The sequence below is a fragment of the Pezoporus occidentalis genome, unplaced genomic scaffold (assembly GCF_034315485.1).
Source record: "Pezoporus occidentalis ecotype Australia unplaced genomic scaffold, CSIRO_AGI_Poc_V1 ctg194, whole genome shotgun sequence".
Taxonomy (NCBI): domain Eukaryota; kingdom Metazoa; phylum Chordata; class Aves; order Psittaciformes; family Psittacidae; genus Pezoporus; species Pezoporus occidentalis.
The window spans coordinates 1,667,371-1,692,381 of NW_026913791.1; the positions used below are offsets into that span (position 1 = coordinate 1,667,371).

General features: G+C 45.9%; 1 protein-coding gene across 9 annotated transcripts in view; it reads left to right on the plus strand.

Moving 5' to 3' along the window:
* The window catches only part of DMAP1 (DNA methyltransferase 1 associated protein 1), a 36,806-nt gene extending 12,796 nt beyond the window's left edge, over positions 1-24,010 (plus strand). For 8 of the 9 annotated variants that reach the window (XM_062617318.1, XM_062617323.1, XM_062617317.1 and 5 more), the window contains exons 5-10: positions 1,905-2,063; positions 3,020-3,187; positions 4,138-4,323; positions 7,219-7,290; positions 19,179-19,251; positions 20,493-24,010. In XM_062617318.1, coding sequence (XP_062473302.1) covers positions 1,905-2,063; positions 3,020-3,187; positions 4,138-4,323; positions 7,219-7,290; positions 19,179-19,251; positions 20,493-20,839 — 1,005 coding nt within the window. In that variant the 3' untranslated portion in view covers positions 20,840-24,010. The remainder of the gene's footprint in view (positions 1-1,904; positions 2,064-3,019; positions 3,188-4,137; positions 4,324-7,218; positions 7,291-19,178; positions 19,252-20,492) is intronic. The other variant, XM_062617326.1, reaches the window with a different exon arrangement.
* Positions 24,011-25,011: the final 1,001 nt, after the last annotated feature.

The following is a 25,011-nucleotide window of genomic DNA, read 5'->3' on the forward strand; positions in this document are numbered from 1 at the left end:
ATTCGCTTTCATAAACTGATCAAGTTACTTTTGAAAAGCACTTGGATTTTCTTGCCCCTCTGCTGCCTTGGGAAGCTGTTCCAGACTGTCTGTGCTCCGTTTCTTATTTCTAGGTTAAATTTTCCATGTTAAATTGGCATTTCCTTGCAAACCAATTTCTTTGTCCTTGTTTCAGTTGTTCTTTTCTTCCTGTGGGTATTCCTTTCATTCCCTCTAGCATACTTGAAGCCTGCAGTCAGATTCCCTTTCAGGCTTCCTTTGCCAGGCTCCTTTCTCTTCCAGTCTGCTGTTGGAAGACAAGCTCCCCACCCCATTACTCATCCTTGGTGCCCTGAAATGGATACTTGTTCCCATTTCAGTTCATCTTTTCCAAAAAGGGGTCGGTAGAGTTGTGGTTGGCATTCCTACCAAGGTCTTGTGCAAGTGAAACCTTGCCAGCTTCTGCTGGAAATCCCTTTCCGGGGATCATACTTGCATTTTCATGGCTACGTTGCATTTGAACTTGCAGTCATCTCATGTTTGTCTCAAACTTTCCATCTGATGATTTCCTACGTTCTCAGTTCTCATGACTGGGGCTGAGGAAGTGTTTTGGAAGTGTCTGTCTGCTCTTGTCCCATTCTCTCCTCTGATCAGGCACCTGCCACCTTCCCTGATAGCTCTTTTCATGTGTGTATGCTACTCTAGAAAATAATTCTGTTTTTCATGATGTACATAGGACATCCTTATGGTGTCTAGTGGGGGCTTTTCTCCTGGTCGAAGTGGTACTGGAAGGTTGAGGTGCAGTGCCTCCCCAAGAGATATGCTTCACATCTAAGTTTCTGTGTCTAAGTGATGGAAGAAAGGCAGGAGACCTAAAGAGGCTCAGAAATTCTCCTCTGAGCTGTATGGCGTTCATGAGGAGGACTTTTCTGGTGTAGGACTCAGGGAGCATAGTGTTGTTGACACGTATGCTGCTCACATTCGCAGTGTTTTCTGGTGGAAGCAGGACCTCCTCAGGCTGAGCACAGTTCCTCTGCAGGATGGTGGGAGGGTGAAAGGGAGGAAAGCAGAGGCTTGGTGGTACTTTTGCTTTACCATGTGCTAGGACTTCCCCATATACAGTAAGTATTTTTATTGTGGCTTTAGTACTCGTGACTCCTGTGTTCTGGATAGGGTCCTTGCAAAGCAATTCCAGGGTTGGGACAGTGGTGTGGGTTTGGCCTTTTAGACACCTGGGACATTCGTGAGAGCTGAACTGTCTTTTGGCCCTGTGGTTCTGCTGGAGAAAGGGTAGATGAAGAAAGGAGGGACAAAGTTGTTTGCCAAGTTTATGGCCCTCAGTTGTACAGTACCCAGCCTTTCAGATCTTCGTGGCGCTGTCTGCACCAAACATGAAAGAAATGGGTTGTGTATCAAAGCAGAAGGTGTTCTAAAGGCTAGGAACTACTGCTCCTTGCCTTTCCTGTTCTTCCTGTATAAGTAAGCATGTCCCAGACCAAGTAAAGTTGGCTGTCAAAGCAGTTTATGTTAAGGTGTTGGTGCTGCTATATGGGAGGAATGCAGAGAGGCTGGCTGAACCTTTGGTTCACTGTCATGTTAGCCTGGTAAGTTTGAAACCTATAGTCAGGATGTGGGTTGCTGCCCTCTGCCTGTGTCAGCCACCTGAAATAGGTTTCAGCCTCCCAGGCAGTAGTTCCTGATAGGCTTTCCAGAATGTTGTTTGTGGCCCTGAGATCACACATTGCTCCTTATCAAGTCCTCTGCCTGCTTGTCATGTTTCCTACCAGGACCCATTGCTCGGGGTCCTGGCAGCCCTGTCCTGTCAATGCCGTCCTCTTGTTCTTGGCTCAAGTATCTCGGCCCTTACCAGCTGGCAGTGAAAAGAGCTGCAAGAGAGCTACCATCTTTTAATTTTCTCTGCATAGGCAGTGCAGGTACCTGTCTACTCAGAGCAGGAATACCAGATGTATCTCCATGATGATGCGTGGACCAAAGCTGAGACAGACCACCTCTTTGACCTGGCTCGGCGTTTCGATCTGCGCTTCGTAGTGATTCACGACCGCTACGATCACCAGCAGTTCAAGGTGAGTCCCTGGGGCCAAGGTGCTGCTAGCAACCTGCTGCGATGGCACGTGGAGGGCTTGCTGCACTGCAAAGACCAAATTACCCTTTATATCAACTTAATTAGGGAGAAATAATGAATTATTGGCAGCAGGGAATATTGAATTTCCAGCACAGGGCATTGCTGCTTGCTTTGTTTGTAATTAAATCCACTGTGACTTGTGCTCATTCCCTGTTGTGTTTTATTAGAAAGTTAGAAGGTTTGCCCTGCCAGGAGAATAACTCATTATTCCTCGAAGGTGAGGCAGCTCTGGAGATTGTTTAGCTGAGCAGGATAGGTGTCCTAGATTGCAGGCTAAGTCCTGGGAGAAGGATCTGCTAGTGGTCCCCAGGGATTGTGATATTTCCTTGGTGCTGCTCCTGGCCTGGTGCATGTTTCTGTCATCTCTCCTGTGAAGCAGGGACCATCAGTGGTCTGAAGATGCAGCACTGGTTTCATGGTCTTAAATCTCCTGCAGTTGCTGGTTCCATGTCTCCTGGTGACAGGAGGGAATGATGTGACTCCTATGGAACAGCTCCAAATGCTTGAACTTTTTGGTGCCCTCTGAAATGCTCATGTGGGGAGCCATAGCAAAGTCAAATAACAAGAGTTTGCCCAGCTGAGCAGCCCAAACACCTTTGGTGCTTGGAGTGAGGGAACACAGCTTAGATTCCATGTATCAATGGGCAAAGAGTTGTGGCAGCTGGTACCTCCTTGGTTATGGCTTGAATGGCCATTGTCTGGAGCAGTTCAGAGGACTGAGAAACTCTCCCCTTCCATGTGGTTGTTCCACTGGGACTGGCCAGGCTCCCTGCTGGTCTTCCTTCCAGGCACTATCTTTACCCTACCTGATGTCCTTCAGCCAGGGGTCCTCAGCTGGCTACTGCACAAGGCTTTGCTTGGTTCTTCCATAATATTGTCCTGTGATGTCTTCCACAGAAAAGATCAGTGGAGGACCTGAAGGAACGATACTATCACATCTGTGCCAAGCTGGCTAATATTCGTGCGGCTCCAGGCACAGACCTGAAAATCCCAGTCTTTGATGCTGGCCATGAGAGGCGAAGGAAAGAACAACTGGAAAGGCTGTACAATAGGACACCAGAGCAGGTAACTTGGGAAGGAGAGCATCACTGCTCAAGAAACTTATGTTAAGTTGAATCAGTAGGTAGATGAAGTAGTGTGGGAAAGGGAAAGAATGGACAAGAAAGGAACAACTTTGTTGTTGGGTTTGCGTAATTTTATGGGATGCAAAAAGACAGTAACTGAGAGATCTGACTATACAGGGGAGAGGGTTATGGTGAGGATGAGGGTTATGGTCTCTGGTAACTGCCAGCATCTTCTCTGTAACACTGTTATTAGTTCTCTGAATAGAATTAAGTTTGCAGATCAATGTCCTTTTGAATCCCTGAGTCCCATGGGAGGAGGATTACTTCCGTTGAGAGTAAAAATCTTACCAGAAAGCATCAGAGGTTGTAAATCTACATGTTTAGTTCTCCTGTTTGTTGAAGCCGTGTAATGGTCCCATTAGAAGTTAAGGAACTGTGTGTTCCTCAAAGGCTGGGGGAGAGCATCTCTTTCTGTTAGTACGTCTGTCTTAATGAGAACTGCGTATGTGTGACAACTCTGAAGTCCTTCCCATGTTGATAGGTGTGCTGATATTAGGCATAGCTGCTCTAGGTTCTACATGCTAGGTCTGGGAAGGGGAGCCAGCTTTTCACAACAATCCATTTGCAACTACAGTGTATTTGAGCATTTTTACCCTTCTATCTGTGCTCTTGGTCTCTTTGTCTGGAGATGAGAGTAATCATTTCTGGATGCTGCTGAAGTATACATCCTGGATGTTGTCATACAGTACCTGCCAGTTTGTAGCATGATACTACCATGGACGCAGGGGAGGGCTATGGAGCATTATGTGCTCTGCAAATCCAAGACATTAGGCAGGGGAACATTGTAATTCCCAGGCTGGCCCAGAGCTGAGCTGTTATCGGTAGATGGCCCCCTTACCTTGCTGGGCCTCCTCTGCTGCTCTGATTGCGTTTACGTGCTCTGGTCTGCAGGTGGCAGAAGAAGAATACCTCATCCAGGAGCTCCGCAAAATCGAAACCAGGAAGAAAGAGAGGGAGAAGAGAACTCAAGACCTCCAGAAGCTCATCACAGCTGCTGACACCACCACTGAGCAGAGGCGAGCCGAGCGTAAGGCTCCCAAGAAGAAGCTGCCACAGAAGAAGGAGACAGAAAAGCCTGTAAACATTTCTCCTTTTTTCTTTTTTTTTTCTTTTCTTTTTCTTTTTTTTTTTTTCCTCTTTTCCCCTTTTCCCTGCTTATGCTTTGGCTGGGCAACGTTTTCCTTCAGCAGCCCTACTGGGATCAAGCCCTCAGCTCTTTTAGGGGGAGTAGCTGCTGGCTGCCTTCTGGCAGATGCTTTTTTTGTTATGTCTTTTGAAGGCAGATTGGTCTAAGGCAGCCATTGTCAGAGTCCTCTGGTGTGTACTCTTGTCTCTCTCCCATTTGAAAAATGCTGGTTTAAATCCTGTTTCCCCTTCCCTCTCTGAAAAATGGGATGAAATATTTCCAGCCATTCATGCCTCATGGCAGGGAGAAATATCTGTCTCCCTCCTTCTCCCAAGTGTATTCTGGTACTGCTGTGCAGGGTTATCCCATCAACCCATTGTCTTTCACCTGCGTTCTTTTTGTAGTCCGTGTTTCCCTTTCCCACTTCTGGGTCTCAGCAGTGTCTCCCAAGCTCACCACATGCCTCTCTCCTGATCCTCAGCTTTGATCAGAGCAGCCCTGCTTTGGGACTGTTGTATTTTGGTAGTTATTGCTTCTTATTTCTCCTTCAGCTGACCTAAAGTCTAAGGAGCCCAGAACATAGCTTTTAATTCACAATTGATGTTAACCTCAGTTTCCTTTTCTGGAGAGAGGACAGTATGGACTGAACAAATTCAGCCCTTCAGTAGAAAAGGGCTGTTAAAAAATCTCAGATATTTCCAATGGGTCCATGGGAATTCCTGTCCCTCCATACTGTGAACAGAGAGCACTTGTGTCATTGTCCTCCAAAAGGGTCTGTGCATAGTGGGGAGGGAAGCAGAGAATACGAGACAGTTATTGTTTGATGAAGGGTTCCTAATGGACACCACTTCCTCAAAGCATTGTTTTGGTTCCCCCTGCCCCTAAGTGTAGTTAATGTAATATCACTGAGCACCTTGCGCATTGAATTCCCTTGAGGGTTGATAAGGTAAAGCTCAACCGTGGCTGGTGTATACCCCTCTGAAGAAAGCAGCGTATTGGTGGTGGTAATGAAGAAAGGGTGGTGATGGAGAATGGGGCTGGAAAGATGCTGAGGATGCTAGGGTGAGGGAGTCCAGCCCTAAATGCTGGCTGGTGCCTGTCTGCAGGCATATAGTGGATAGAAACGCCAGGGTGGGCAGAGAAGCAGTTTCTGTTGTTGCACTAGCATCATTTCAACCATGACAGAGTCCATTAGGAGTCAATTACCAACTATAGCTGGGAAATGTTAGGAAAAAAATTGCATTTTAACTAAGAATTTGAATCGGGAGCTGCATCAGCATCATTTCAACAAAGGAAAATCATTTACCAAAGAGTCAATTGAGGTTGAAGCGTTTACAGCATGTACAGGCACGCAAGGCAAAGGAACCCATTTAATTGCTTATGCGCTGAGTGCAGTCAGAGACATCTTGGCTAAGCCAACAACGCTGATTTACCCTCACTGCTTGTGTCAGGGTGTTCAGCAACAGGCTGGGGGGGCAGAGTTCGGGGAGTCTGAAAGCCAGCCTTCATCCAAAGGAAGCAGAAAGGATTGATTTTTGATTGCAGCTGCCTTTGCGTCTAATAATCCAAGCAGGGAGGCTACAATCCTACCAAAGATCAAAGTGATCCCTACAAATTCATGAACCCTACTGGTAGTTATGGAATACTTTTTCCACCTTGGTCGTGTCTAGGAGGCTCTTCCTGAAGCTTCTGTTTATTGGACTGACCACAGATAACTGAAGAAGATCCTTAATGCCTGGCCACGCAAAGCACTTTGCAAAGTGCCACCTCAAGACCAAGACACAGAGATAGCTGATAGAGATGTGAGAGTAATTGGCAGGGAACTTGAGGAATTGAGTCACTGTCCTTCAGCATCTCTTGTGATCTTGGGGCAGCCCTGGTTGTCTCAGTGCTGTCTGTAATGAACAAAGAGCCTCTCTGCAGAGAAATGTGGGAGCAGCAAGGCAAGCACTGTCTCCAAAGAAATTGTGAGATTTGAGGTGACTCTTCCTTTTGGAAGAGTGTGATTGAACATACGTTTTGCAAAGACTGGGGGTATTCTTAGATTGAATCATGAGTATTGCTGACCCATTCAGGGGACCCCACACCATTCAGTGGACAGGCCCCTGCAGACAGACTGCTCTAATCATTTAGAAGTTTGTTCACCTTGTGCTTTGCTCAGCAGCACAGATTTTTAAGGAATTTGGTTTATGTTTTTCTCTGTTTTGTTGAAATGCAACTAAATGCTCTACTGTCTAGCGGCAGCAGCATTAGAAGTTTGCTGCCTTGTACTGCTATGCATAAATGTTTAGTGGCGAAGAAAGAAAACTGTCTAACGAGTGGACAAATGGTAAAAGGTGTATGAACTGCAGGCCTCCCTGGAGAGGTGCAGTCCTTACATCCTCATTAGTGGGCTCATGTCTGTACAGATCAGAGGTTTCTCAGCTCGTACCTTAGAGGACTTTCAGTCAAAAGGCATGATCTGGGGAAGTCCTGAGCTGTTTTGATCAGTGACATGGGCCTGAGTTAGGTAAGGATGTGTCCTGGGTTCAGTCCTGCATGAGTTAGTAGCATTTACGGTTTATGCTTGTGGGGATGGGTTTGAGGTCTGTGTAGAGCAGTGCCTTTAAACCAGCCCAATAAAAATGCTTGAGCTTTCCAAAGATACCTTGGAGTATTTTTTCTCAGTGAATTCCTTGGGATTTTCCCACTGAATCCCATTGCTTGGGATTTTCCTCTTGCCTCAGCTCCGACATGTGGCCATGGCAGGTGCTTCTCTGTCATAGGAAACAATGTTTCCCCTTCAGATAGTCTATATGAAATCTTGTGTTTCCTCCATCAAGACATCCTGTTTCCATCTCTTTCAGGCTGTTCCTGAGACTGCTGGCATCAAGTTTCCTGACTTCAAATCTGCAGGTGTCACACTACGAAGCCAGAGGGTAGGCTGTTTTCCTGGTCCCTTGGGACCTTGGTTAATGTTTTTCAGTTTGCCTGTCTGTCTCCTCATCTGTTCTCCTTTTATAGCTATAGAAAGTCAAGTTCTTGCCTCTAAAATAAGAAAGGAATTCCATAAATTTGGAGTCTCAGAAACCTGGAATGCAGGCTGTGTTGAAGCCAGCTCATTGCCTTGAAGGGGCACCTGAGCTTGCTGGTGTTTGTTACTGGTGTTCCTGCTCTGTGGTTAGACATGTGACAGACCCAAATGGAGCTGTCTAGTCCAGCAGAGCTCATAGCTAAATGTAATAAGCCTCATAGAGCACATGTCTTAATAGGCGAGAGGTGCTTTTAAGAACTGGATGTTCAGGTTGTGTCTGGAAAAAAAGGAGACACATGAACACAATTTTTGGCTTCCTGTTTCCATTATCTTCAGAAAATATTTCGGGAAAAAGCCCCTTTGCTCATTCTGCTGCACAGATATCCCTGGGAAATAACTTTCTTGTTGTTTCATCAGTAAGATAAATGTAGATGCCTGTCTCTTAGCGACCGGGTTTGGGATACTGAGTATGTTAAACCTGCCTGGCTGGCTGGATGTTTTTAGAGGGGTTTTGATAACCAAATCCTGTTTGCCCAGGACAGGTGTTTATTTTTACTATTTTTTAATTTCCCTAGCCAAATAAAATAATCCTTAGTTGCTTTATTGTAGCAAAGGTGGAGAAGTAGGTTCCTTGCCCAGCACACTCAGTTGGCATAGTAATTTTCTAGGTCGCTTTTAAAGACTGTTTTATGGGGTGTACTTTTGATGTCAGAATAGTTTCAGGTCTTGCTGGGAACGCCCTGGGGCTGTTATTAGGAATGTGTTTGGGATCATGCTGCTTCACCTTATGGGTGCATGCGTACATTAGAAGAGATGTGCCTCAGCCAAGGTCCCTCCTGGGGGACCCCCTTAGTGTACAGGCGCCACCATCTGCAGGCTACCTGTTTGAGTGAAGGGCTACAGCCTTGAGGAAGTCAGAGGCAAGTGACATGAAAGACTGTAGTGCATGTGTTGAGATTTATGGAGACATGGCAAATACATTCTCCTGCACTAAGATAAATAGAATAATTTATAGAGATTGATTTGGGATTTTGAAAACTGATAAGTAGTGGTTGATCTTTTCTGGTATTTTTACCCCCTCTGGAAGAGAAGCTGAGAGCAGTGAGAGAACCTATCAGTGATGGAACCATCTGGCAGAGCCAGCAGCCTTTTCGTTTGCCAAATGGGCAATTCACATCCCAGCCATTTGTGAAAATGGGTGTTGCATGCTACTCCCTGTTCTCTTCAATGCCCGCAAAATGCAGTGATAAGCTGAGGCATGGCATCCTGATTCAGCAACTTTCAGGCTGTGGTACCTAAACTCCTGGGATAACCTAGAGCAACTTTCTATGCTCTGCTTGAAATTTTTAAGGATATAAATGCTGTTATTAGAAGTACCAGTGTTTTGCGAATTGAAAAAGATTGCAAATCACTGATCCAGGTGAAAAAAAACAACACTTTGTTGCTTGGAAATGTGAAACCTGCCTCCAGCCCAGCAAATGAATTCATTTATTGCTTTTAGCCAGTCACCTGGCTTCCTTATTCAAGTCTTCCCTGTTCTTAAAACAGGAGCTAATAGACTCACTTTCTTCACATGTGGGTGATGGGGGGTGGGGGGGTGGGGGGGGTGGGGAATTAGTCATATGAGGTCAGTATGGGCCTTTTGAATTGGTAAGAGGTGCTGAAGTGCTAAGTGGTACAGCTGGCAATCCATGCTAATCCAAATTATTTTGCTGGTGGATTTATATGTCAAACCCTCTACACACCAGTGGTATGGAATTGATAAGGGCAGGAGCTGATTAGGACTAAGCAAGGGATTGGAATACTGTTCTGGAAACTTGTACTCTGGCAACATCTAGCATGTTTTGCCCTGAGCACATTGGAAAATGATTTCTAAAGGCTTGTGACACCCTGCAGTAAGTTCTTTTGCCTGAGGACCTAAAGGGTCCTCACCCTTCTATTGTCCTCTTTTATTTTGTACTTTACTACTGTGCTTTACGCCTTCTTAGTTAGGCAAAGTTGGATTTTGCACCGAGATCAGGGACTCAACCTCTTGTCATGTGTGAAAAATGTACCATATTATCCCCAGGATAATAGCACTTAACTCTTTGATTAGAGATTTTTTCCCCTGAAGGATTTACAATTAGGCTGAAAACTTGAGTTAAAATTAATTTGTAGAAATGAGTCCTTGAAGAAAAGGACTGTATTCAACTGCATTCTGTATTCAACTTGATTTGTTCCTAGTAGTTTTTATGACAATAGCACAGGCTTTTCAAATTCTCCCTGTTGTTAAAGCTTACAAAATCTTATGCATAGTCTGAATTTGAAGATCTTTCCCTCCGCCCTCCAGGATTAATGGCCATTTAGGGCTATTATTCTCCATAACTGAAAGTTTCTCCTTCAGCAGATGCTGAAGAGTAATCTCCAGTGAGTTCAGTTTGACAAGCTGCCTTCTATCACAATGGTTTCAGTCTCCCATTGTTCTCCATGGGACTGTGGCCACAGCCAAAGAAGGCCACAGCCCCTGTGCCCTTGCTCTGCATGGGATTTCCCCTCTGCCTCCTGACAGCACAGACTGCAAGTTTCTTTAAGGCAGTAAGAAGCTGGGCATTATGGAAAGCTCTGTCTTAATTCAAGACAGTGCATTGTCTTGGTGCTACGGAGAGCAGGAGACAGTAGTAGATGTTTAGGAAGGGGGTAAGCCTTTCATGAGTTTCTTCAAAAGGAATTTTAGACCTTTGCCTTTGCTGTTAGTAAAACTTATGAAAGTAACAGCAGAAATGTATTGTTAATCCTAAACATTACTTCTGGAAAACTTCCTGTTATACCGGATCTGCTCAGCTGGGAGGGCACACAGCCAAAAAGCCAGAGGAAATGAGAGATGGGTAGGGAATTTGTACAGGGAAAGGAGAGGAAGAAACTAAAGGGAAAGCAGAGAGCTATGAGGAAGGAAAGCTTTGCTGAGCATCTGCCTGAAGGAAAGGAAAATGGGAGCTGTTGAACTTGAATCTTTTCCAGGACCCAGACAAACCAACAATAACCACATGTTTGTGATCTAGGCATGGTGTTGCTTTTGTAGAGCAGAACTGAGTTTGTTTTGAATTCACCACAGTGTTTCTGTACCTTGCTATGTTCAGCTTTCTTTTAAGTTTAACCTTTGTCTTTGACTTCATTGTGTTGGCTTTGGCATACTTAACATCCATGTATTTTAAGTTGTTCATCTTCTCTCTGTCTTATGTGGAAATTTTAAGTTATGATTCTGTTAAAGCTGTTGATTGCTGCAGCAGTGCTTTTAAGAAGATGATGGATGGAAAAGGGTGGATGTTTGTCTCCACTCCTGCATGTTGAGGTGTATGTCTGTGTCCTTGCTCTCTTGTCATGGATTTGGAAACAAAAGAATGGAAGAGAATCGATTGAGTGATGTCTCATCTGGAAACAAAACAAAACTCCAGGGTGAACAGGAGTTTGTAGAGCTCCCAGTCTGCAGAAAGGACTGAGGGATGCTCCAGTTCTGTCATTCCAAGCTGGCCACCTCCCCTCAAAAAAGCCAGCAGCCTGATTCCATCAGCTAATTGGGATCTTGTAGACAGTTTGCCAGTCAGTCCAATTAAAAAAGTAGAGGAAGGAAAATTACAAGTACAGCTTTAGTACCCATTGATTCAAATATTCACACTCACCAGCTTTTAAATATTTACTAGCCTGCTGAGCATTTTTTAGCACTGATTTATGAGTAAGAATTTACTGTGGTTGTTGGGGGAATGCATGTGAGTTCTCTTCTATGTTTTTCTTTCTTGGAATGGGAACTGAGTGCTTACTGCAGCACCAAGGTGAATGATATTTCTAGAGGAAGATGGGGTTGTATGTATGTGTTTAGACATGTTTATTCTCCATATTTGATCTGACCCACAATTAAATGGCCAAGCACGCTGACTGTTTACTCTGCATTGGAGGCTGTTGGCTCTGTTCCTTCCCTGTCATTAATGCAAACCCAGACCTCATCGGCTCTGACCGTGTGAAACATCTGTCTGTCCTCCTGTGATCAATACTGTCCCTTCAGAGGTTCAGCTTTGGAAGCAGCTCCATAAAATATCAGTTATTTTTATTTGGATTTGATAAACTTAATTACTTGGAGCAATTAATTATTTATTTGTTTTGTATTGATTGCACTCCAAGGCATCCTGGCATCAATCTGATGGAGATCAGCACACCCTTATTAGGTAGGAAAGTTTATGTTTCCAGATCTGAACATCCCATGGATTAGTTGGCTGAGATGTGCCCATTGCTTCTGCTAGCAATTTTTCATTAGCAAAGTTGTATGTTTTGCACTCTGTAAGAGAGTGGAAGAGAGTAATTTCCATGGGGAGCCTGACAGAGGTGTGGAAGGAAAGTAGTAGTCTCATTTCTGTGAACAGAAGTTATGAACAAATGATGCAGGCTGGATCGAATTCATGTTGTGGCATTGCCATCTATTTGTTGTATAACATGCCCTTTAATTAGGGCCAAGAGAGTGCTGGTGCATTTCCTAATCAAACTCCTGACTGTAGAGAGTGAAATAAGATTAAAACATTGGAGTATTTATTTTAAAAGAGAACAGCACAGGATACAAAATCTTGAATGAACTAGAGAAGGTGAATCCAACACTTCTCTTCCGCTGTTCTCATTCTTAGCTAAACTGAAAGGTAGTTCATGTTAAATTGCTGAAAGAAAATTCATGCATCAAGTTTTTTTTTTTGTGGAGTTCTTTGGTGTGGGATTGCATCGGGACCAAAGCCTTTATGAGGCTCTTGGGTATAAAGAGAGCACTCTGGATACAGTAATGAAGTCTTTTAAAGTTGTAATTCTGGAAAGGACACTCTGTGCTGCTGCTTCTTTTGAACCATCAGGTACCAGTGTCTGTGCAGTACAAGGCCACAGGTACCTTTGTCTACCAGTCCTGGACTGATTTGAGAAGCTTTTACTGCCTTTGTGTGCTCATTGTGATGGTCTTAGGTAATTTCATTGTATGTAACTTGGGCAGAGCACCCAATATGTTACTTCTTTCTTTCATTAGCATAACCAATATAATGATTGGAATGTAATTAATCACAGTGTATTTTTGTAATTGTGTAAGTGTAGTTTCAGTTAAATTATTTAAGAGAAAAGCAACATCAATTCTAGACTGTTGTGCTACAGATTTTTGGATTTCTGTCCAATCTAGAAGTTTAAATAATGTTCTTGTACTATGTGAAGCTGTCCTTGAAGTTCCCCCTCATGTGGCCTATCTTAGGGCCTTCCCTGCAATCACAGCACACTCTTTTCTGCTCTTGACCTGTTTGTCAAATGCAGTTCAGAGGCTGCAGCCCTTTCCATTTCCTGCAGCTACCTCTATAGGTCTCAGCTTGGTTTCTGTGTCTGTAGGAAGAGGCAGGGGTAGGACTATACGGCATCTGCAAGTCTCCTGAAGCAAAATACTACAGTGTCAACTGGTAATGTGCTTTTAACATAAAACACCCTCCAGTAAAAATATCCAGTGTGGTTCTTTGTTCAGCACCATGAATTTTACTATTTTTCCCTACACAAACATTTCCTATAGTCCTTTTGCGTTTGTTTTACAGGCTTGCACTATATTTAAAAGCAAAATGTATTTAAGGGCAGAGAAATGTTGGGATTGATAAGTGGCAGATAATACTTTGCTTGCCAGAAGATGACTATGTTCTAAATGGCAGGCAGTCCTGGTAAGGTGTGAATTCTTATCTTCTCCAATGTCCTGTTCCTTGTCAACCTGTGTGTCAAACTGGGATAAAGCTGACTCTTTCCAGGTTATCAGCTGTCATTTGTGTGGATTCCAAGTCATTCTCATTTAGGCCACTTGTGCTGGGTCAAAGCAATCTATACATCCTTCCCTGGGGGAAAAGGGTGGGAGAGTATGAAAACCTTGAAGACCTTGTTACCTGTGCTGGTGAAAACCCATCAGGCTGAGCTGTTGATGCTGATGGCTTCTTCAGGAAGTATTAGTTTTATCCCTTGAATCAGTGCTATAGATGCATAACGAGGCATTAATGTTTATAGGATCAGTGAGCTGCTACTCCTATGCCTTCCAGTGCAGTGCTTCTCTGGGATCTGTTGGCTTCCCTCATCCTTGAGAAAGCTTTCACTAGGTATATTCCTCTAACAAGTAAAACTGTTTTAATTTACTAGGAAGATTCAAGTACAGAATTTATATTTTTGCACAACTGATTTGGGAATTTGTGAGCTATGTCTAACTTCAGTCTAAATAAACCCTGAAATAACCATTTATATAACTTAATGTAGAAATGGATTCTTCTTGAAAGATTGGTTTATTTAGCATTAAGCCTCATTGATGAAGCAAGTGAATGGTCATGTGCCATCCCAGAGTGATCACTGTGTTTAATGTGTTACAGAGCATAGCACAGATGGCATAGCAGTATGATTCTTTATTTTTACATGTCCTAAACTTTAGTCTGGCAGATCAGCAGGCACTGATATAAGACATGGGGTCTGTGGCTGTAAGCGTGGGGCAGGAAGAAGCATCTGTGTTCATTGAGACAGAGCATACCTATGCAGTTTGAAACTTCTAACTTTTGCATACATCCATTGCAATTTCTCTTCTTTCTTCTACTGTAGCACTTTAGTTCTGAGCTGTTAAGCATTTCAGATTTCCAGAAATGTGCACTTTCATATCAGAAATGGAATATTTTCTGCTGGGGTATTTTAAATTCCAGAGCTCTAAGACTAAAGTACTTAATATGGTTCTTTCTCCGAGTCTTCAAACTGTGCAGGAGTGGAAGCTCTCCGCTGCTGCAGAGCAGAGCCGTGCAGCTGGGGAAAGGTTGACCTTCAGACAGAAAATGCAAGAAACATTATTCATCTGAAACTTTAGCACTCCTTCCTGGAAACCCACTAAGCAATTCGGTACTCTAAAGATATCCATGAAGAAAGTGCCTAATGAGAAAGTTTTCTTTCTGCCGAAATTCACGAGGAAGGTGGTTTTCAATGTCAGTGAGCTGTATCATAATGCTGAACAGCAATGCCCGTGCATAAAACCACAGTTTATAGCTGTACAGACACAGGTCAGATGTGTGCAGTTTTTAGGATTAGTTGTTTTAGGACAGTCATATTATTTAGGGTTGTGGAAGGCTGAGTTTAAGGAAAAGATTATCTCAAAATAGAATTAAAATGAAATTCAGCATCCGGGAGGGTGTGTGTGAGATATCCAAATAACTGCTGATTAATTTTAAACCTCTTGTATTTTGGTGATAGACCACACAAAAGCTTTCAGCACAAAAGTGGGATGGTTTTATTTTGTTTTGCTTTGGTTTTAATTTATGAAAACCAGAAACAGCATTTATGAAGAAAGTGGTAAATTAAGAGCAGGACATTCAAGACGACCACATAGATACAATCGCACATGGGACCAAGCTGAACCTGTCTGTAGATCCTGCAGACCAATTCCATTCCTAGTGCACATCCCCATGACAGTCTCTACCTGACAGGTGGTGATGCTGTAAGACACAACAGGGGACTGTGTTGCAAGCTCTGCTATTACTTAGGCTTCTTTACTCCTCCAAAGTATACTCAAATACATTTACAACTATGCTTAAAAGTCTTAGTGTAAGTCATGAAAACTGAATGGCACACAAAAATTAACCCAGTCTGGTTGGGGAGGCTGTGTCTTCAGTTATTTTTTATCATGTTTGTTCATGTAATGAATATTGCCAATTAGTAACTCATTTGCAGTAGGTCTCCTAGTCATTAGCATGAATTAGCAAGGTTTTGTTGGGGGAATGTCTCAAACATTAAATAAAAATCCTGTATCATTCAAAACCTCAAGGATACTTTGCAGTTAGACCCTCTATGGAAATCAAACTGCTCAGGTTCACCTCCCAGTCTCTCAGCCTCTGCTGTGACAGTGTGGTGGATGCTCTGTTCATCTCTCTAAGCTTCATAACCCAATTCCTGAGCAATATCCTCCTCCTCCAGAGGACAGCAGGCTGGGTCAGTGCTGGTGTACTCCATCCCTCTCAGGCCAAGTGCGTGCCAGCAGAAGCTGTGTATCTCAGGACCAGGCAAGGCTCCTCTCTCCATAGGCAGGCTTTGGTAACTGGGGCTTTGTGGTGTTGATTCGCACAATTTTCTGTAGCTCTGTATTTATTTTTCTCTTGGTACTCACAGTTCATGTGTTTAATGCAGATTGTTTATAGCAAGGACAAAGGATTACAGTCCTTAAATCAAAAGCGACGTTGGTGTAATTATAAGCGCAGGCTGGTGTGGCAAAGTGGCTGTAGGGAGAGGCTGTCAAAGGAGAAGAGCATCCAAAATATAGTAACCTCAGAAATCCTGGCTAATCAGTTTTCTGACGGGAGCAATCTGTTTCCCAGGTATTATTATTATATGGGGACTTTAAAGATAATAAATAACAATAATAGTCTAGTATAAGGAAGGAAAGAAAAGGGCAAATGCCATTCACCTCGGAAACTGTGGTTGCTCACTGGAGTTCTCCCAGGAACATAATTTTCCTTAGCCCCTGCAGAGGACTTGATCCATGACAACACAAGAACATCTTGGGTGCTGCGGTGTAAGCAACAAGATTGCCTTGAGTAGTGTTTTCATTAACATAGAGACATGGCCTGCAGAAACTATGTACCGCAGGGCAAGCATCCTGAGCCAGAGAGCTGTTCTCTATGCTGTTGGCTGGGACCGATGGTCCCTGTGGATTGCCACATTCCTTGGGAAAGAGGGCAGGCGATACACCACTTCCAGCACTCTGGTACATCTCTGGACGTTTACTTATAAAACCAAAACAAAGAAGGGCTTGCAGAGGTAAGCTTTGCAGAGCTGTACAGGGTGTGAAGGCTTCTCTCCTGCAACAAGGCAGCCTGGCTAACGGACCCTGGCTAACATATTATCAGCAGCATTTGAGTAATAGACTGCTCATTTAGTTTTAATACATTTTGCATAGAGAGCAATCAGCCTTCATCAGTCTTAGAGATGAATTGGCTTAGCCAGCTAAATTCTAAAGATATTAGTCTGACAGCAGCCACATAAATCATAACATTTTCTTAATGATGGTAATATTAAAATATACTCTTGCTTTGAGAAACCAATGAAGCCTTCCTGTTTGCAGGCCAGATCATCCTGCCTGAATTAAAAGGAAGCTTAATTGATGTGTTTTAAAACTAAACTCACAGCCCCACTCCTGAGCATCTCTTGTGTTCCTTTCTTTGAAGTTAAATTAATTTGTCCTGCCTCTCCCTATTCCATCTTCTAATCTTCAGCAGTGTCAGTGGAGACCTTGGCTCGGTGTTCATTGACCAAACTCCTATGGGAAGTGAGCAGGACATACACAACATCACAGCTGAAGGCTTTGCCAGGTTAATCATTTGTGTTGCCAGTAGTTCTTTGAGCTTATGCTTTTCCTCTAACCAACAGATGAAAGAGACCACAAGACCTCCTGTCTGTCCACCTAGCCTAGTCAAACATGACCTTTTCCTATTTCCTGTACATAGCTCCTGAAGCTGGCTTGAGATCCAGCATGTTTTTGCCAGTTAAAGCTAGCACAATCTGACTAGGACAGCTCATACATCACCCAGCTGCAGCAGAGCTGGGTACCTTGCCTGTATTAAATGTTCTGTGTGATTCCATGTGGGGCAGAACAGTTCTTTGGACCAAGGCTTGTTGCTCTCAGGAATGTCTTCCTAATGCTCCAGGCTAACCATTCTGTCTCCTGCTAAGCTGTGCTGACTGACCTTTTCTTCCTTGGCATCCTGCTGCTAGATGCAGCAAGGCACCCAGGAAGTAACCAGGACCATTTCCTGTCCCAGTGCCTTGTGTTAGGGCTCTACCTTGTCCTGCTGCTTTTCAGCAGAGCCTCTATAGAGCCTGTGCCATAGAGCTTCTCAGAAAACCTACTTTAGTAAGGTTCTGCTCACGTTAACATTCTGTACCAAAGACTTGACTGAAATCCAAGTATCTGATACCTTTGGCAGCCTTTCTTCTGCTAAGACAATACTTTTGTGGTCAACTGTAAAGATTCAGTTTCTAAAGTATGAAGTTCATTGCTATGTGGAAACCCCAGCTGTAAGCTAGAGACCCTCAGGGTTTAAGAAAGGACAGAGGTATCCTTCAGTCCTTACCTGTGCTATTTGCATGAGGGAAGGTTTTCCTGTTTCCCTTTTTGCATCCTCTGGATCAGGTTGATTTCTTAGAAATCCTCCTCTGATAGTCCTCTCCATCCTTTGCAGGGTCTTAACTGTGGTGCTAATATCTAGCAAAAGGACTAGGGGTTACTTACTGTGTACTGTGAAATGCTCGTTCCCCTGGGCTGCTCTGTGGCGTCCATACTCTGGTTTCTTGGCTGAAACGATGTGGTGGAAAAGGCAGATTTTCCCGGCAGGTGCTGCCCTGGGGTTGTGGAGCTACTTATGGGACATCAACCACAGCTGAGTTCAGGTTAGTGCTTTTGCCATTTGGGTATGTGCTCCTGCCTTCAAGGGATTAAAAAGTTCCAGATGGTGTCTCCTGTTGTTGTTTTTGTGTTGGGGCAGTGAACACCATGGAAAAGATGGGCCTAATTTGGGAGGCTGACATTGGGCTGTCTGTTTTTGGGAGTTCCAATCTGTGGCTTAAGGGAACTAAGGTGACCATGGTACCCTCCAGTGAGCTCACCTCTGAGGCCAGTTTTAAGGTGCAGTAAAGAATGGCTCTCCTTCAGGTCATTCCAGGCCAAGTGTTGCAGGCTCGTGGTTGGTTTGGCCAAGAATGGGGCCATTGCTCAGTAAGTGGCGTGCAGGATGGCTGCAGGATGCTCTTACCTCTTGGCTGTTCACTGACTTGCCAGGCAGCTTGGGCTGGTGGTGGTGATCCTTGGGTGGAGGTGTAAGTTCACCTTCCCAGGGCTGGATATGAAGGGACAGTCCACAGCTGTGTGCAGTAAGGTGTTTGACACTGTGGTGTTGAGAATCATTTCTTTCCTGGACTGTCTTCTGGCATTGCTGAGGAAGGAAAGCGCTTTCATTCGTTCTTGGATCTACCCACAGGGCTTGGAAACCTGTTCTCCCCGGTACATTGTGCCAGCTGCGTTTGTGCTGCTTGTCATCTAATAAATGCTTGGTCTGAGCAGCTAGGACTCCTGCTAGAGCCCAAATGAATGCAGAGGAAGGACCCTGCTAAGTGTACGCATTCTTCCTCTCCTGGCCAGCTCCGATTTCCCTTTCATAGCTCACATCTGATGCTTCCTCTCTCACCTAGCCCCTTAGCTCCGATGTAAATGTGTGTTCACACTTCCGCCAGTCAAGTAACTGTGCTCTCTCTGTCTCTCCCCTTTGTTACAAAGCCTGCTCTGTAAATGAATCCCACAGGTCTGGGGCTCAGCAGGTAAAAGGAGAAGTGAGTCTGTTAGCGCATGAGTCTAATCAGGCCGGCTAAAGCGAATAAAGTAGGGCAGCATTGCACATTAGCCGCTGTGTAAATGAGCCCTTTGATGGGCTGGGCACCGCGGGAGAGGGTTTGAAGCCAAGAAGAACTTTTGTTGTTAATTCAGTGACACATGGAAACTGTAAAACAGCGTGTCTTGCACACACACGAGAGGGAAAATAAAAGCCCTCACGACCGGGCTTTTCAATACCTGCCCTCGGACCTAGTCTGAAAACTTTCAGCCCCTGTCTCCCTCTCTTACCACTTGATTTTCCTTTCTCTCCCTTTCTTTTTTTGTTCCCCCTGCACTATAAAAAGAAAAGCTCTCTTGCCTTTTGAACTAGACGGCTGTGAGTGAGGGCTATCTCTGAGCTGTGTGGCTCTGTTACCTTTGTGTTCCAGATGAAACTGCCAAGCTCGGTGGGACAGAAGAAGATTAAAGCCCTGGAGCAGATGCTGATGGAACTCGGAGTAGGTGAGTAAAGGGGGCACGCGAGAGAGAAAGAGACACACAGAGCTAGCCTTTGTTCTCGAGATGGGCTATTTTTTCCCCTAGTAATACAGCCAGTTTCTTGAATAACAGTATGTGAATGGTTTTTAAAATATTTTATGTGTCTAAAAAAAAAGGAAAGAGAGGGTAAAAGCCAGAACAAGATGCACAGGGTTTTTTATTTTTTTTCCTCCCAGTAGAAAAATGTTTTAAAAGAGCCTTTGTTTCTCTCTTGTTTGGGCCTTTTTAACCATCAAGAGAGGCAGCACAGTATTAGAAGGCAAATCTCAGCCTTGCAGGGAGAGGTACTTCTAAGTGTGTTAGTGACCGCGGCACACACATTGTTCAGGGCTGCCCTGTCTTGCTTTCAAGCTTCGTTTCCTCTTAATTTACTGCTCACGGTGGCAAGTCCAAAATGCATCTGGGACTGTTCATCCCCCCTTTATAGTTTGCATGCTGTGTGAAAATCTGGAGCATCTCCGCCGAAGGGCGAGTAAACACACAGCCCTCGCTCTTGAACTCCAGTGTCTTAGCAGCAGAAAGAAGGGTTCACTTAACAGGTACAATACCCACTCGTAGCTAGAGGGAAAGAAGTGCAGCCCATGGCTAGCTGCTGCCCTTCATGCAGTGGGTACAGTTTGCAGGTACCACAGGTCCCAGCATGCAGTGCCCCTTGACTGGACACCTTTTCCCCACACTGTGGCTAGGGGGGGATTTTTAAACACAGAAAAGGAAAAAAAAGAAGGAAAAAACCCCAAACCATGACCTTATTGGTAATTTAAAAGAGATTCCTGAGCCTGCTCGCAGCACTGACTCTGTTAACTCTTGTTAATTTTTTGGGCCAACTGGTTTATGGCTTGATATGTTGTCTCGGAGACACTGCAGTTCTGAAGGCCTCCTGTGGCTGGTGAAAGTGGCTCAACCAGGGTGGTTTTCCCTTTCTGCTTTAAAACTAAAGGAGTTACCATCTTTGCTTGCTAGGGAAGCCTTGGGGAAGGATCTGAGTGCTTCTTACAGCTCACTTTCTATGAGGGTAAGGAGGGGTTCCTGACTCCCCACTCCTGCCTTAGAAAACACGTGTATCCTGAGGGCTTCCTGGTGCTCCAGCCCTGCTGTGCCTTAGAATCCATGTGGGAGTGAATGGGCAGCCAGGACCCTTCTAGGGATATTCTGTTGTAGGGTTGCAGGTCTGGGTGTTTAACAGAACCCTTTTTTTTTCTCCCTAGATCTCAACCCGATGCCCACAGAGGAGATTGTGCAGATGTTCAACGAGCTGCGGAGCGACCTGGTGCTGCTGTATGAGCTGAAGCAAGCCTTTGCCAACTGCGAATATGAGCTGCAGATGTTACGGCACCGCTATGAGGCCCTGGCCAAAGCTGGTAGTATTGGCCCCCTCACTGCAGAAGGCGCCCATCCAGATGGCCAGGCGGGGCTCGGCATCGAGGAGGTCAAGGGAGATACCAAGGACCAGATCATTGATGTAGTAGGAGCACCCCTGACCCCCAACTCGGTGAGAAGGAAGGTTGTGGGGGCAGAACAGGGAGCACTCAGGTCTCCGACGCAGATGCCCTGACAAGCGCTGGGGATGCTGCCCTGCTCTCCCTCCAGGCATGCGCGTCCAAGGGAGCACAGCACGCCTGTTTACCCCAAGTCCCAGTGCTGCTCTCTGGGCTCGTCTCCTGTGCTGGACAGTGTTCTTGGTGCTACAGGTGGGGTTGGCAGGGCTTTCTACATCCTGCATGCAGGCAGATGGCTTGACGTGGGTGCCACCGTGGACCAAAGCAGCAAGGCTTTGGGTGACGAGAGCTTGCCCTAGGGCAGCAGCAGTGATTCCATTACAGCTGCAGGCCTGAGGCATTTTCCTTCTAGACACAGCTCCATAAGGGTTTCTCAGAGGGAAGTGAGTGGGGAAAGCAGTCTTGAAATGATGAGCCATGACTTGCCCAAGTATCTGGCATCAAGCAGTAGTTCTGCCTGAAGCAGGAGGCTTGGGAAGGAGAGAGGTGTTTGAAGAGCAAAGGGGTGTTTTTATACCCTGCTTCCAGTGCTGTGAAAGGAAAGCCAGACCCTAGGGGTTCTTCCACTGCGAGCCCCGTGACAGTGTCCTGTGCATGTACCTCTGCAGGATGTGAATTACCAGCCTCTCCTCCCTGCCTCCATGAGGGCAGGCTGCCCAACCCCTCACCACTGCCTCAGGGCCAAGGGTATGCCGGGGATCAGCTGAGGTTGCTTTCCCCTCTGTGCAGTCCCCTGGCACAGCTGAGCTGAACTGCCTGACAAAAGCTGCCCGTCTTCACACAGTGGCATCCCCGACGCCTCAGATATACTGCCCCTGGTAGTGGCACAGACCTTTACTTTCTAAACTGTATAATGTATTGCAGGATATTGAGAACACCTAATCGGCAGAGGTGACACCTTAGTCTGGACTTGAGTAATGTCCTGTTTGATTGTGACAATATGGAGTCATAAGGAAGCGTTCCACTGAGACAGGTTCATGTTTGCAAAGGAGTCTTCTGAATTTTTTTCTCCCCCTTACTGCTTTCAGTCTGAAATCTTACCCCTTCCTGCGGTCCCGAGTGTCCTGGGTTGAAAACTTTTCGGGCTGATTCACAGCACACTTGCTCTCCCTTGAGACGTTGCTTGTTGGGAAGCTGGAAGAGGTGGTGGTGGTGGCCATGGCTGCAGGAGGAGGGAGCCCACGTGTGTTTTTGACCACATTGATTCTCAGTGCCACCTTCTGGAATTGGAAACAAAGGGGTGGGCCCAGGCAGCACAGAGAGGGTTAAACTGACCTGGTCTCTGACATATTTGAAAGAAATATAATCAAGTTAATTCACTGCAAGGCAAATTCAGTACCTAAAGGGCCCCCATGTTAAATACAGCACTGACCTTTACCGGCTGATTACACAAAGACGACACAATTAGATTAGTCCAAGACAAAAGGTCAAGCACATTCACACTGTGACCATTTTATGCTACCTTTTGAGGGGGGGAAAAATTACATCCCAGCTGGAGGGGTGTCTTGGAGAGAAGTGGAATGGGGCCGCTGTACCATGTTCTGCCTGGCTCAGGTATGTTTGGAGAGTCAAGCAGGGCCTGGCACTGTGCTTGCCCTGAACCCAGCCAATGTGGCAGTGAGAGAGACAAGCAGCCTGTGACCCACAACCAGCTTTTCCAAGGATGGGCTGACCTGAGTGGAGGCCATGTGTTGACGATGCTCCCTGCCCTGCCCACATCCAGCAGGAGCCTTCCCAGTGCCTCTCACTTAGCATCACGGCTAAAATTGGTCTCTGGAAGGTAAATGGCTTGGGGTCAGCTTTGAGAAGAGCTGGGGTAGGTGCTGGCTGGTGAGGTGTGTGGATGTGTGTCCTGGGTTTGGGGTTATCCCTGCATGAGGTAGGTGACACCTTGCCCTTCCTCTCACCAGGTTTAACCCTGCCACGCCAGCCTTGAGCTCCCCAGTTCAAGCGTGTTGCTTTGCCACTGAGCTGCTGGGGGCACTTGGGGGAATCATTTAATCTCCCTGCTTCAAATTCCTCTGGGTTGGAGAAGCCCTTTGTGCTGTCTAGCACTGCCCATCCGTGGCACTCCACATGTTGGATTAAGCATGGATTAGTTTAGCCTCCAAACCAGCTGCTCCCCTGAAGCCAGATTTGCTTCCCTAGAGAGAAGTATCTTGCTCCAGATGTTGGAGGGAGTGAGTGGCAAAGCCGGGAATAGGACTAAGGAGTCCTGACTCCTGAGCCCTGCCTGGCATGCCTGGATTCCTTCCTAGGAATTGGAACAGATGGGCAAAGGCACAATGGGGTGTTGAGATACTGTTTGTGGCAACATCTGGCTGCCTCCATCCCCCTTGTCCAGCAGTGGGGATGGAGGCATCTCAGAAGGGAGTTAGGGGTGGTCCTGGCAGTGAGACCCTGCGGGGCAATGGGAAGCTGGTTACCGGTCTACCTCACCGTGTCCACTGCATCCCGGCTGCCCTGGCTGCCTGTCCACCCTCCCCGAGGCACTGCGCTCCCGTTGCTGACCATTAAAGCCGAGCTGGGATCCCCCCAGTGCCGTCTGCCGCTGACCCTGGTAGGGGCTTTACTCGGGGCCTTTGGGAGGTGAAAGGTGAGCCGAACTCAGAACAAATTAGTTCCAAGCAGAAGTTCAGCCAGTTACTCCAGATTGGATCCTTTGATTTCCGCAACTCAGACTCCACTCAGTGATCTGTAATGAGTGACTCTCAGAAATCCTCACATTGCAGCACTTTGTTCCTGAGCTCACAAGTCAGCCCATTAATGGGTAAAGGAAAGGACCTTGAGTCTAAGAAGTCTCGGGTTCAGAGTCAGAATTATTTGACTTTTAAGCTTCCTTTATCTGAACTCCTGCTGACTTCTTGTTTTCTGAGCCTGTTTGAAAGCTAGAAGTTACATTGTTAAGATCAAACATTCTCTCTTTCCAGATGGAGTTACAATATCTGTCTTTTATATATATATTTTAATATATATAGTGTATATATACCAGGGTGTATATATAGACCTCTCCTTTTTTTTTTAATCGTTCTTTCCATTAAAAGAAACTAGACTTGTAAGCTCTTGTAAATTATAATGTAAAACATTTTTTTTAACCAGACAGTTCCCAATTTTGCCCAAGGCAACTGGAATAGCTGCGCCACAGAAGGCAATAGGAAGGTGATTAATATGAATTTGTGACATATTTGAAAGATGGGTCTTTTGCCATATAAAGATTATCAAACACATGTGCTCTTCCCCATTAATTCCACAGCCCTCCCAGGGAAGCCACAAAGCCCAGCTCCTTTGTTTCCAGGGTGGGTTTTTTGTTTTTTTAAATGTACCTTTTGGTCCCCTTGATTACCACGGATTTGGTTTTTATAGGGCATCTGCTCACACTGCTGCGTGGGTTCTCTGGCCCTTTTATTTCCCCGTTAATCGGATCCCGCGAAGGCAGCCGTGCCAGGGCCTCTGACAAAATCCGTGTGTGTGTTGTATTTAACTTTTAGCCGTGCAAATTCCATGCTCTGTTTGCCGTCCGCCCGGTGCCCAGCGGGAACTGGGGGCTGCCTTCCTGCTGGTGGTGGAGGCAGCGGGGCCTCCCACGATGAGCGCTGGGCTTGATCAGTTTGGAGAGCATGTCCGTTGCTGCCTTGTCCAGCCCCTGGGTGCTTGCTGGCCTTTGGGGACAGGGGGTATCTGCAGGGACATGATCGCAGCCACCAGCCTCTGCCACTGCCTGTGGTGTGTTGTGCAAAGTGGATCCCAGCCTCAGGGCTCCGGCTTGGTGTGACCATACAGCACCCAGCACATGGGGTACCTGGTGGCTCTGGCATGCCTGGAGCACCCTGCACGCAGAGTCCACCTTGGAGTGCTTACAGACCACTGCATGGTCTTTAGAGCCTGTGCAGTGCCTTGCAGAGAGGCTCCCTGCAATGCAGTGCTAGGGCTGAGGGAATGTTCCCTGTTTGGTGTAAACGGTCCCATTTTTCCTATGGCTGGATTCAGCCCACACCTTGACTGTGAAGGATAAGGATTGCCACAGCCCATCAGTCTCACTCCTGTGTATTGGTGTGTGCTGCCCAGAAAAGAGGTGGTTTTTTTGAGGGGCTGTGGTTCTCTGTCAGCCTCCTACTTTGCTCCTGGGCCACTTCACTGCAGGTCTGGATGGTGGAGCAGCAGTTCCAGGCTCTGCCCTGTCACATGCTGAGCATCCGTTGCATGGCTGGCTGTAGTGCAGAGCTGCTCT